Source organism: Archocentrus centrarchus, chromosome 24 (genome assembly GCF_007364275.1).
Source record: "Archocentrus centrarchus isolate MPI-CPG fArcCen1 chromosome 24, fArcCen1, whole genome shotgun sequence".
NCBI classification, from domain to species: Eukaryota; Metazoa; Chordata; class Actinopteri; order Cichliformes; family Cichlidae; genus Archocentrus; species Archocentrus centrarchus.
This window is the reverse complement of record NC_044369.1, coordinates 22,166,185-22,180,019: the sequence shown is the minus strand read 5'-3', so window position 1 is coordinate 22,180,019 and position 13,835 is coordinate 22,166,185. Positions and strand designations below refer to the sequence as shown.

General features: G+C 41.3%; 2 protein-coding genes across 3 annotated transcripts in view; both read left to right on the top strand.

The window, feature by feature from the left end:
• The window catches only part of plcb1l (phospholipase C beta 1-like), a 122,053-nt gene extending 115,143 nt beyond the window's left edge, over positions 1 to 6,910 (top strand). The window contains exon 33 of the mRNA XM_030721590.1: positions 4,859 to 6,910. Within this exon, the coding sequence (XP_030577450.1) occupies positions 4,859 to 5,083 (225 nt within the window). The 3' untranslated portion in view covers positions 5,084 to 6,910. The remainder of the gene's footprint in view (positions 1 to 4,858) is intronic.
• Positions 6,911 to 11,270: 4,360 nt separating this feature from the next.
• The window catches only part of plcb4b (phospholipase C, beta 4b), a 73,262-nt gene continuing 70,697 nt past the window's right edge, over positions 11,271 to 13,835 (top strand). For both annotated transcript variants that reach the window (XM_030721370.1, XM_030721369.1), the window contains exon 1: positions 11,271 to 11,491. The gene's annotated coding sequence lies outside the window, so the exon portion shown is untranslated. The remainder of the gene's footprint in view (positions 11,492 to 13,835) is intronic.

Below are 13,835 nucleotides of genomic sequence, written 5' to 3'. Positions count from 1 at the left end.
ATAATCAGGAAAGTTTTTACTGAGGTAATAAATTAAGCTGACTTCTTTTTTGCAGTTGAATGAGTTGCCCCCTGCTGGCCATTAGAAGGAATGCAGATTAAAGGCACATACCCACTGGCTTTACTTTTCAGACCTGGAGGTTATATGGATCTTTCATACAGTCTATTATAAAATGTTTGCTAACAAATATCATTTAGCTTTTAGTGTGTCATTTTACTGATCACAATAAGGTGTTTGAAATGCTCATGCATTTATAATCTTCCAGTTAGCATCTGCATCAAAATACCACTGAGCACATTTCACAACTGACATTTCCATTTGATCCAATCCTTTTAGGGAAAATACTCATTACAGTACATAGTGGAGGTATGCAGGAGTGTTTTTAAATTCTTGGACCTGAAGAAAGGAATCTGACAAAAAAAAAAAATCCTTCAAAGCCATAGATAAATTATCTGAAAGGAGCCAGGAAAGGGCACTCACACACACACACACACATACATGCAGAGAGAGAGAGAGAGAGATCAAAAGTGAGATAGCACATAGCTTATCCCGAGTAGTCTCTTTCTTTTATTACTGGTGTTTTTCTTGCTGTTGCATTGGCCTGCTGCACTTCATTTTTATACTTGTGACCAAGACAGTGAAAAGAATGTAAATTTCCTCTCTCGCACTCTTTCACACACACACACAAACACACACACACACACACACACTCTCACACACACACACACACACACACACACACACACACACACATACACATAGCTTACTTGTGCACCAGTCTGTCCTTTTCTTCAAGAAGCATGCAACACTGATAGGGTTGTGACCTTGTCTCATATCTCAGACATGAGTTTGGGTTTAAGTCTAATTAGAATCAGTGTGGTTGTGTTATTAGGCTAAATCACAAGGTCAGGACACATACCTCTATACAAAGTCCGAGATTAATTAGTTTTGATCCATGTCACGGAAGGCTTTTGGCTTCATTGAAACGGCCCAGAGCAGCAACTGGTTAAAAGCCTGTGCAGAAAAGCACATCATTCCTTCAGACCTCCTTGTTGCGACTGTAAGATGAGGCACTGTTAACATAGCTGTATAGTGCAGTGCTTCGCCAGTTGAGGACTTTTTTGCAATGCCGCAGCAGGCGTTATGTCATGGCTCAAAGCAAAGAATTAATTTGGCTCTTTGGAGGCCTTCTCTGAGTCCCCCGGTAGCTTCTCAAAATGAGGACAGCTGGTGAAGAAGGTCATTGAGTGCTGTATTTTAAGAAAGGCAGAAATGTGTGCATGTGGTTTGTTGACAGATGACTGGTCTTCAGAGATGAGATACAGATTTAAAAACTGGCTGGAGAACTGCTGCCACTGGTTAGGGTGTCCAAACTGAAACCAGATCGAGTGTGCACAAATGTAATAGAGCATAAACACAGAACATTTGTTCATGGTTCCTTACAGTTTATCATTGAACCAGACCTGGAGCTTAATTGGCCTTACTGGAATTCCAAATTTTTGATTATCCAAAACTTAGCTCCGCCAAATCCATTAAGCCCAAGGAGTAAATTTCACTGATGTCTTCACTCTCTGTGCTAAACTCCTGTGATTTCTCCTGCCAGAGCTCAAAATACCACAGCTCTTGCTCCGTCTTCTCTAATCCATCCATCTTTCTATCATTCATTCATTGACTGTCCCTTCGGTGAAAGGAAACGGCTGTCTTCATTTCTCATCGCCGCATCACTCTAACAGACGGCCGTTTGCCTCTGATTACATGCAAGCACACACACACACACACACACACACACACACACACACACACACACACACACACACACACACACACGTTTCTCAGAAGTGGCTGGCACCCTTCAGACTTCTCTGCCCTCCGCTCCCACCTCCCCGTTCTCATGAACCAGGGTGTCATCAGATGGGAGAAAGATGACAGATTTAATCAGAGGGTGTTTGTGCCTCAGCAGGCAGGATAAAAAAAAAAAAAAAAAAAAAGGCAGGCTGCACACGCACAACACACATGCGAGCACACAGGGCGAGCAGGCTGTCCCACCCCTAAGTAGGTCATGCGCAGTGCAGAGCAGGGGGAGAGCGAGGCGAGCCGCGGCGCATCTTTAGCCATCTGGTTTTGATGTGTTGGATGTCCGCTCTGTGAGACCCACAGAGAGAGAAAGAGAGAGCGAGGGAAAGAGGAAGAAAGAATGGCGAGATATATATAAAGAGAGAGAGCGAGAGAGATGGAGCCAGGGAGGCATGTTTCAGAGAAGGTGACCTTGAAATGCTCTGCTTGGTGGGGGCAGGGGGTTTAGCAGGCTCTGCTTTGCCACTCAAAAACATCAGAAAGAGACTGAAGAGCTCCCTCGTTTCAAACAATGATGCGCAGAAGCTGCTGGGCTAACTCGCTGATTGAGTTTTACACACACCTGTTACAGTGATAAATACAACTAAATTGGGTGGGGGGAGGTTCTGTAGTGTTATATTAAACATCACTGGTCCATTAATTTCAGTGGAGATGTGTTTCAGGTGAAAATTCTCCATTAAAATTAGATAACCCTGAGTTTAGACAATGTGGCAGAAGACTGAGAAAGTGAGCTATTACTGCTGAACACCAGACATCTATTTTTACAACTTAATTTACACAGCAAAGCACACGGGCGCGGGCCACCGCAGTGAGCGTCACGTTTTGCAGCAAGCAACCCTTTCGATTAGAGAAGATGTAAAATAATTGCAAAAATAGCACATTTTCAGTAATAATTTTTTTTTTTTTTAATTGTTCAGTATGTCAAGCAATCGTTTCAGTGCCAGCTTTCAGTAGTCAGTGTTTTTCAATGCAGCGAACATGCAGGCTCAGTAAAGGTTGGTGCTCACACATAGGTGTGATACTCATCAATAAGAGTCCAAACAATTTAATATCAGTCTAATTTATATTATGGCCATGCTTCAAAGCGCTTTGAAGGCAGGCACTTTCCAACAATCAGGTTTTTTCATTTAGCGATGAAGTACTCTCAAATGAAACGGATGCACCATCTCAAGCGGAGAGGGCAGATATTTACAGTTTATTGACATATATATATATATATATATATATATATATATATATATATATATATATATATATATATATATATATATATATATATATATATATATATATATATATATATATATATATATATATATCAAAGTTTTGTTGCACCAATATTTGCTTCCATGATTCAGGTAAGACTGTGGGCCCCTCATTTGCCTCTAAGACAAATCTTCATGGGACTCAGGTATTTTCGATCTCACATAACGCTGACGTGACTGTACCGAGCTGTGAGACTTTGACACCATTCATCTTAGCAGCTTTTCTTTTAATTACTGCGCTCCCGTGGGAGCCAGCCGAGTAGTTAAACAGAAATCAGCATTACAGCAATTATTGGCTCGCAATGACATGAATACAATCTTGTCATCTGTAATCATTGGGGGCGTCTATGCCTCGGAGAAAACAGCTTCTCCTTTCTGTTTCTCACTGAGGGGAGGGCAGATAGAGTACACGGATATTGTAGGGTCTGCCTCAGCCGATCAAGGTACCTATTCAGTGCAGAAAGTCACGGTCCCTATATGATGTTCAGCATCCAGTCTTTCTTTTCAGGCTGTGTTATGGAAATAGGCGCAATTCATATTATTATAGTCTTCAGATAGCAGACACGGAAATAACTGCAGCACCTACTGTACCCAAGCACTTATGATCCAGCGTAGGCAGCGATTGTTAAGGTTGCTGTAAAGGGTGAAAACTTTAAAGCTGCTCTAATGAGGTCGCTCATACTGATAAACCCACAGAGAATTGTTATGCAACTCTGCACTTCCCCTCAGCTCACTCAGCTCATTGTTTTGGTCCCACAATGTTACTGTTTGGATCACCCTCACCATGATCTGCAGCATCACTTCCAGACAAGTAGACTGCTGCTGCTGCTGCTGTTTGAGGCTAAAAAATAAATAAATCTCCACTGTACACCAAACAAAGGTAATGAATAGCTGCTAAAAATCTGGACAGCAGGAGTTGGTCAAAAAACAAAAAACAAAGAAAAGAGCGAATGCCAGACTCCTTCCATTTCATGGCATCTCCAGAAACATTAAAAAAGACCTGTTATTCTTTTCCTTATTTTCCGTCATATTTAGTGATGGTTGCTCAAGTTGGGTTAAAGTAAGAGAAATGGAGATAAAAATGACTTGTTTCAGACACTGTATGAAGTAAATAACTGTGAATCATGCAAAGCTGCTCTGGTAGAGTGCAAAAACAATAGGAGGAGAGAAAAAATTAAACAGTACATGCAATAGAATCTTACCAGTGTATCTGTTCTATGCTAATGTTAAAACATTAATTTACATTAATTTTATTTATTGCTTTTCATTCGTGCTAGCATTACATGAAAGGCTGTATCTTTAATTTTGGTACACTCTCCTTTACAGTTCTTTGAGGTCCGGACTTTGACTGGGCCATTGCAGCACCTTGAATCTTTTCTTCCTCAGCCGTTCTGTTTTAGATTTGCTGCTGTGCTTGGGATCATTGTCCTGCTGCATACCCAATTTTGGCCAGGCTTTAGCTGTGGGACAGATGGCTTCATATTTGACTTCAGAATACTTTGGTGCACAGAGGAGTTCATGGTCGACTCAGTGACCGCACAGTGCCCTGGTCCTGTGTCTAGAAAACAAACCCAAATCATTGATCACAGAATTAGTTGATACAATCTGAGCTGTTTTCTGATTGGGCAAAATCTGCAACACTGATGTGAGCATCATTAGAAATAGAGGTTTTATCCTCCGTTTGTTCTTTTTCTTCATTTAGGGATTCCTGGTTGATGTTTGATTTTCTTCCTCTGCAGTTACAGAGCGATCTGGACCAGGAGTACCAGGACAAATTTCGCCGGCTACCTGTGGAAATCCAAGAGTTTGTTCAGGACAGCAGCAAGGCCAAGCTGAGCGACGACAGCATCCATGGAAACCTCGTTTCCTCGTCGACAGCAGAGAAGCTGAACCACAAGGCGTCGCAGTCAGAGGACGACATGGAAGAGGGGTCGTCGGAACGAGTCTATGACACCCCCCTTTAGGGATTTAACCTTGGCCCGTGGAACACTGATTGGTGGACGTGGTTATGGCCACAGATTCTAGGATGAGACTGCCCCAACTTTGGTCCTAATGTAACCAATGGGAGGATTAGGTCAAATCTGATCCTGAATTGGTGAGTAGCTGTCCTCTCTGAGTAGAGTGCAGTCTTGTCCAGAGACCTGTTTGGTGTAAATAATAACCTTTTGTGTATTTGTATGTTACCTGTACGTTGTCGTCTCTTTTGGTACGGCCACAGGATGTGTTATGATACACTAACTATTTGCAGGAAATAACTTACTTGAACTATTGCACAGAAAGAGAGAGAGAGAATAGTTTCTTTTTATTCTTTTATTATTGTGATATTTACAGTAGTGTTGATCACAGAGGCGTGTGGTGCCAAGGTTTGGAATTCACTTACAGTGGATTTTAAATGGAGTGTACTGTAAAGAAATCATTGTGTGTCCAGCCTTTAAAGCTTCCGTCTTTATAAGATTGAAATTCACCCTCACATATTTGCACTGAACGCTCACTAAACACTCTTCTACTTTAACCCAGAGGCACTGGTGGCTTGCTGGTTCTTGATTTTGTTCTCACAGAACTAAGCCTATGCGTTGCTGCTATTTTGTTTTAAGACCCATCATTGTTTTGTTTGTTTTGGGTTATTTTTTCTTTTTGTTGTTGTTTGTAAAATTTGGTAATATTACAAGATGATGCGCCATTCTTTCTTTGTTTTGCCTAGTTCTTAACAAGTTTTCAAATCCGTGGACGATTCTGTTCAAAGAAGACAAGAAGGGAATGTTTATTGTACAGTGTCTGCATGTATTTGAACAACTGTAAATGTTAACAGGTAGCTCTGTAGCAGAGATGTTTATTAATGTAAATCTATTTTCTCTGAAACATTTCAACTTAACCTGCATAACGGTGGGCCCAGTGTGGCTTGTTGCATCACTGTGGAATAAGCTGAGCGGGACTGAAGTAAGTAATGACACACCCTGTTCTTTAGATTCAACGGTAGCTGGCTCCTGCTGACAGGTTACTCACTATGTTCTTTACCTTTGCCCCCTTAACTAAAACAAACCAGGACATTCAAACAGAAGAGGATCCTGTTGTAGTTTATTGACGTAGCCTTCCTCTTATAACTGGTTCCCTGTGTACCTACAGGGAAACCTGTGTGCACAGTACACAAAGTGGATTCACTCAGAAAATATGTCGCCCTCTGGCATCACCATTACTATTATTAGTTCCCCACGATTGGAGTCTAAAGTGGGGATACTGTGGGGAAATGGTTGAGTTGTGTTCAAACAGGTGCTCAGTTTATGTTTGCAGAACACCAGCGTTAACATGAAGTTATCAATAACTGGACTTTTCCTCCTGTAACATGTGAACTGTGCTCATTCATTAAGGAAGTTGTTTTTTTGTTTGTTTTTTTCCAACTTTCTTCTGTCCAGTGCCATATTGGGTGTGTCAATATCAAATCATATTTCAGCTGATATTCCCTTTAGAAAAAGAGTTGAAAGTGAAGGATTACCTGACATGTAAGTACAAACCACATTTTTTAAAAAAAAAAGAAAAAAAAAGATGTTGATGTGAGAGTCCTGTGCCTTTGAATGGGTTTGCCTTGTTTGATGTTGAATGTGTGAAATGCATCATTGTTAAAATTGCCATTATATAATATGATATATGAAGCTGTCTGATAGTGACTAGACCGTGTGCACTTTTTAGTACAGTAACACTACTGAGTAATGCTTGTGATGAGAAATATTTAACGTGTGTCTCATAAGAAAAGAGAGACAGTTTTTTTCTTTTCTTTTATGTCTTGAACCACTTTATTTAACAGCCCCCCCCCCCCCCCCCCCCCCCCCCCCCCCCCCATCAGTGTATGCACTCTGGAAATGTAAATGTACGTATGACACAAAGGTTAAAACATGAAGCTGAGAAAAAAAAATTCTAGTGTAAAGGGAACTTGCTTGTAATTAAAATAAATGTGGCTATTATTGTACTTTGCTGGAGTGGAGTTGTGTGTCTTTTGATTTGTCATTGCTGAACTTAATAGTGTGTTTTCTTTAGGGTTTTTTTGTTTCATTTTTTTATGTCTTACACATTTTATGTCAATGTATGTAATATGTTTAAATTACATACAGTATATATATATATATATATATATATATATATATATATATATATATATATATATATATATATATAAAGCAAAACAAGCATTGGCAGTAGCAAAATGGTGTCACTGCTTTTTAAGAAAGCAGGCCACATGAAGCAGTGTCTGAAGCCCAGTTACAGAGTGCATTTGGGAGCATTTGTGAAAGGTATTTGTGGACTATTGTCTGGTGGAGTTTGTCACACTCAAGATCATGGACAAGCAGGGGGAGCCTTGGTGACCTGCTTCCTTTTATCTCCCTGATAACAACACTTCCTATTAATGCCATTGTAATGAAATTGGCTGCAATTTACTTTTTGTGGGGGGGGGGGGGGGGGGGGGGGGGGTCACTGAATAGAGCTCAACTGCTAAAAGTTACTGTATCACTCAAGCCTGCTCTACACAAAATTTTTAAAAATTATTAGAAATCTAGAGTTGATTATATGTCAGAATTTAAATACAACGAGACGTTAGAGGCACGGTTGCATCAAAATAAGTTTGTTTGCATTAGAAGCAGGTGGTTGTGATGGTAGGCAGTGACTGCTATCAGGTACCTTCAGCTACAGGTAAAAAGATGAGTGTATATCCACTGTGATGTTAACCACTAGTTTATGAAACCTGCCTTTAAGCCTTGAAACCAGACACTGTATACATATAAGGTAGTTACTTCTCAGTCACAAGGTAGGCACGCCCTAAAGGGTCCACTACTTCGGTGTTTGTTTTACTCTACATGTGGCCATAAATTACACAATGAACATCCTATTGCATTAAATATGACTTTAAACCAGCGAGTGAGTCGATAAACGCATCGGGAAAGTGTTAACTGAGATGCCAGATCAAGTGAACAGCAGGCTGGCCATTTGAAACAATGCAGGTTTTAAGGCAGTCTTTTATGTACAGCTTATGTTCTGCACTATCTAATAAGTGCCCTCTATAAAACAGGAGGTTTTGACAGTGAGAGTGCTCCCTGTTCAGAAACATCTCTGAAGTAACCCTTCATGAAGTAACTTCCATGACTGAATAACAGGAGAAGCGCTGAAAGCGTACAGAACTGTTCTGCAATAACAGGTTTGTCTGGCGATGCAAAACTACCTGCGAGGATGAGAGGATGTGTCGTGCATGCGTGTACATGTCTATGGCCATGTTTGGATTATACACCCAGCGTGCACAACCAATTTGACTTTTCCTCTGCCAACAAAATCAAATGAATCTTATTTTGCATTCATAGACCTGTGGGTAGGATTATTATTTGCACTGGGATGCAACTGCAGTAATATCCAATCATTCTATTTCCTGACTGTCTAGTGGTAACACATTTTTTTCAATCTTTAGCACATTTAAAAAAAAAACAAAACTTGTTACACATTGTGTGAGCATTGGTAGAGTCTCTCATGTGAGTCTGTGTACGTCTGTGCTCATTGTGTCAATGTGCTTGTGTGGGTGAGTTTTCGGCTGTCTCTATTACATATGTTTGCTGTGTGTGTGTGTGTGTGTGTGTGTGTTTTCCAGACTACATAAACACTGTGTCCTTCTTAGTCTCAGCTCCACAGCAGAATCCCCACAGGCAGCAGGAGATAAGACAAGCCTAGTCGCCCATAACAACCACTGTGACCATTCAGAGGCCTCCCGTGCATGCCGGCAACTAGGAAGTGAGCTAATTAACCCTGAGTTCAGGACGGAAGGAGAGCAGCTTTTTAATAAGATTCTCTGGGTCATAAAAACAGAGACGCCCCTCCAAACTCCCAGGAATATTATCGCCCTGTGTCTGTCCATCTGCTGCGGGGATGAGGAGGAGGTGTCCTGTAACACCAGGACAGAGAGAAGAGGACCGCAGGATGCTGGCTGAGGTACACTGAGCTTACACACACATACATATATACACACATATACATAGATACATAGACACAAAAACACATGCATACACACATGTGAATGAATGAGTGAGTGGGTGAAATGATAATCCTGACTACTTCCACTCCTTGACCCCCAAATATAATCGCAGCCCTCTCCACCTTCCCTCAGCTATCATAATCCAACCTTAATCCTAAACCTAAGAATGTAATGTTAACACTGAACCTAACCTTTATCTAGGCTGGATCAAATTCGGATTGTAATTCTAATATTATCTGTGCCAATGTTAGACTATCAGACCATGTCCTAAAACCTAAAAATGTCCTCTTTAGAGGGATGAGGAAAGGCACAGTGCCCTTGCTTTCCAGGGTTTTCCTCACTATACTTCTGTCTTTTTTTTTTTTTAGCCCATTTAGTCTCTGAAGCTCAGAAACTGCTTTTCCAGTAATGACACAGTGAATGTAGTTGCTTTTGTACTGTTTTGCACAGTTTTAGGAAACAAATTTGTCACACTGTGATTAATTTTGAAAACAGTATTCGCTTAATTGGCCCTTGGAGGTAGGAATCAGTCTGTGAAAGTACTTGCATAGTGTCTTCTGTAGCTTTCTATAAATTAGAAGAATAACCTTATTGATACTGTTGTCTGTACTGTTGTGAGACTGCACTTTTTTTTTAAAGGGGGACCTGTTATGCTCAATTCGAACTCCATGTATTTACATATATCCATTATTACATATATTTCTTTTACTGGTCCTCACTTCTCTCCATTTAAGTCAACTTTCTTCTTATTGGTTGCCCCTTGTAAACAAAAGATTTGAATTGCAGGTGGGTGGGGCTTATTAAGCCCATCCCCTCTCATTGACATCATACAGAGCCAAGAGTAGAAAAAACATTCTGAAATGGAGCAGTCTGAACCCTCAGCTTTTGGCCCTCGAGGATTGCTTAAATACTTAACACTTAAATAATATATTCTGAGCAGATCATTTAAAATTTTGGCCACGTTTAATATGAACATTCACTACTGCAGCACAGTACATAAATATATATGACAAAAAAATAAAGGAAAGCATAATAGGAACCCTTTTGCAGAAATTACATTACAAATCGGGAGGATGTTTGAGATAGGTAGGTGGGGGGGATTGTAAGGTGCAGTATTTTTAGAGCTACATTACCTCCATCCTAAGCCCTGCAAGTGACTCAGTCACTCAGTCTGCACTGCACTTATTTTGACCACCCTGTTTAAAAGTGTGGCTTGTGGACAAGAGGCTGTAATTCACTCAGATACAACTATCCAAGGAATGAATCCTGTATACACAAGCTATATTTTTATATGATTGCAGCTGATTAGCACCAAAATATAGTAAAAATTAAATTGTTGAAATTAAAATTCCCCAAAAGCTTTGTTCTCATGTGACTAATTTTGTTTTTATAGAATAGATCTTTATTGTCATTGCCCTGTATATATTATGCACTGCAGCGAAATTTGTTATGCAGCTCTGCAGATATGCAAAAGATTAAATTAAAGGTATGAAAAAATATATAAATAGTAACAAAAAATGCAAAATGATAACAATAGTTGTGCAGTAGTACAACAACATTGTGCAGTCTGCAGTACAGGGGGATGAGTAAAGCGACGTGCAACAACCTGTGGTGTGAAAATGAATAGTGGAGTGTGTTACAGTGTGTTACACTGCAAGAATATTTCCAGTTATTCATGATTTAATAAACATTTATGTAAACCTAACTGCTACAATACTGCTGCAAAAGTGGTGCTAATAATAAAACATTAAGTGTCATAAACTTCTTGTTGTGTCTTTAGAGGAAGCAGGCCAGTATCACTGCGACTTTACAAAGGGAAGAGGGGGAGGTACTGTTTGTCTTTATCAGCGCATGGCGGCTACAGTAGTCAGCTGTTAGAAAACGGGGGCGGAGCTGGATCTGGTTCTACTGGATGACTCACTCTGTTAACCCAAGGCACACTCATTCACTCATTTACGCGCACGCGCGCTCGCACGCCACCGCGCGCTCGCGCACGCACGCACACACCCGTTTCACGCGCAGGCACGCTAGGTGTGAGTGAGGCGCGTAGTGGTGGGTGTGGGAGGGTTGGGGGAGGGCTGCCCGTCTGAAGAGGGGTTCCTAATCAGCGCGCATCAGGACCGTTCATTCTCCACTGGAGGGCGAGTGGTACAAGAGCGCCAGGACGCTCCTGCAGGAGAGAGGCAGAGCAGACAGTCGGAGGGAGACGGGATAGAGCAGCACAGCGGCGGCAGCAGCGGCGGCGGCAGCTGGAAGACACCACAGTCAGGCGGAGACACAGACATAAAATCCCTACCCGGACCCCGCACAGCATCATTTCTTTCCGCCGTCGGATTAAACCCGTCTCCAGCTTCAACAGCGAAACCACGTAAGAAACACACATAAAGCTTTCTGAACGCCGCTGACAGATCATCCAGAGTTAGCGCGTCCGCTGCTCCGTTAAATGTGGGCTAGACTGAGCACAATTTAATTTGTTTGCTTTGCTGCCAGACGGATGCTGGACCCTTCATTAAAACTCCATCACGCTAGCTCTTAGAGGCACTCTCCAAAGCCTGCTCGCATCATTCATACAGCCTCACTCTGTCTCACACACACACACACACACACACACACACACACACACACACACACACACACACACACACACACACACACACACACAGCTGGAAGCAATAGCATTTGCTAGCTAGCTATGCAGACACATTGAAATAGATATTTAGCAATTTATTATCGAATTCACCATGGCTTTGCTCGGCACTATGACTTCTGTGCCAGGTGCATACGGCAGGGCGGAAAACTTGATAAAATGCGAGGCTTATTGACGTTTCCAACGTCTGGGAGGCTAGCCAGTGGAGCTAGCTGTAGCGGGACAGAGCAGAAGCCAGCCGGCCGATGACAAACACAGTGCACACTGCACAGTGGCCATAAAAGTCAACCGACATACCCAGGCATTTATTTCTTATATTTGCTCTAATGCGCGTTTTATGGTATATTGCCATACAGTATTTTCAGCCTATTGCCCTGTGAGAATTTTAAGATAATGTAAATTTAACACGCACAACTGGTGCATCCTCAGACTGGTTGCCACTAGTCGGGTAGCTGCAGCTTGCCATGCATGCATCCATCCCAGCTCACAAGGTGTCATTGATTCACCGTCACGGCGACTAGAAAACACTATTTTTAGTGCTGGTTTTAGTGTGCTTTTAATGCCTGTGTTTAATCAATTTGCAGAAAGGTGGTAAAATACTGAATGTCTCTTCCATAAAATGGTTAGTTTTATTGCATGGGTAATTAGATTTCTGTTTGTGTGTGTGTGTGTGTGTGTGTGTGTGTGTGTGTGTGTGTGTGTGTGTGTGTGTGTGTGTGAAATCATTCACAGTTTGCTCTTTGGAACTTCAACCACCTTTATTTTTTATTGGGAAGGTATAATTAATAGTCTTCTTTGGAAGAAGTGTAAATGACAGGAGAAAGTCAGCAGGTTTTCATTTTCAAAACCTGTTTTATTCGTCACACCCCCGAGGCACAGTGATATTTGTTCAGGAATAACTTGTTGGGGGGAAACTGTAGATCTGTCTGCAGTGCAAATGGCATACAAAGTATTATTTTCTCCTAACATTAACTAAAGAATGAGTGTAGAAACAAACTTGCTGCATCAGCTATTCCCCTTGCTCTCATCAACTTGCTCTGCAAACCTTATTTGCATACAGATTTTTATTTTTTATTTTTTGGAAATTGCAGCACAGGTGTCTAATAGTGCGCATTAAATCTAACCTCAACATGCTTGTGGTGATACAGCACATAGTGCGTCAATGCCCATTATTGTGAAACCCTCAGAAGGTCGTCTCCCACTCCTCCTTCCAAGCGACATCCTCTGCTGGCTGTGAAAGATCGCTTCCATTATGTAAAGAAAAACAAATTCTGCTCTGGCTTATTGACACTGCCACATAAACGTTTGACTGGTGATTACAGAGGCAAACATTACGCTCTCTCCCTATGTAACAATCCCTTACCTGAGGCTTAAACCTGGACCGCGAAGCATTTTGATGAATAGCGGTGGACTAAGAAGCTTAAAGGCTGACTGAGGACGTGCAGATGTTTTATTATTTTCTTCTTTTGTGGTCGAGCTGACTTTAGTACACCCAGTGGTTGGTGTAAGAGGATGGGTGCATGCTCCTGACTTGCATTATAATCCCTATTATATTTGCATATGCTTCTCTTGATCTAAATTGTTAACCATTATTTTTTGTTTTACTGTTTAGAACAACAACAAAAAAACTTCAGTTTGCCATCTTCTGGCATCTTTAACGCTTATCAGCCTTGATAGCAAAGCTGGTGTTGTTTTCACCTTGTGTATATGACCTGCCGTTATCTACTGCAGTGGGAACTACAAACAGAGGCACTCAGCTTAAGTTCTGAGTACAATGCAGGTGCCATGCCAGTCTGTGGACAGTTATTGTTGAGGTGATAGTGTCCCACCCATATAATAGGCATGCACATCACTTTGTAGGTGTGTAGTTGGAATCAGCATACAGGCCAAGTTTGAAGGTGTGTTCCATAGCCTCTTGCCACTTTTTTTTTTTTTTTTCATTTTTATGAAAGATATGAACGGATTTGGGTTTTACCTCAGCTAAAGCGATTAACTTTGGAGTTGCATCCTGGAATTCTTTGAAAATTGGTAGACATTGTCGTGATGTTCTCAAGGAAATATCACA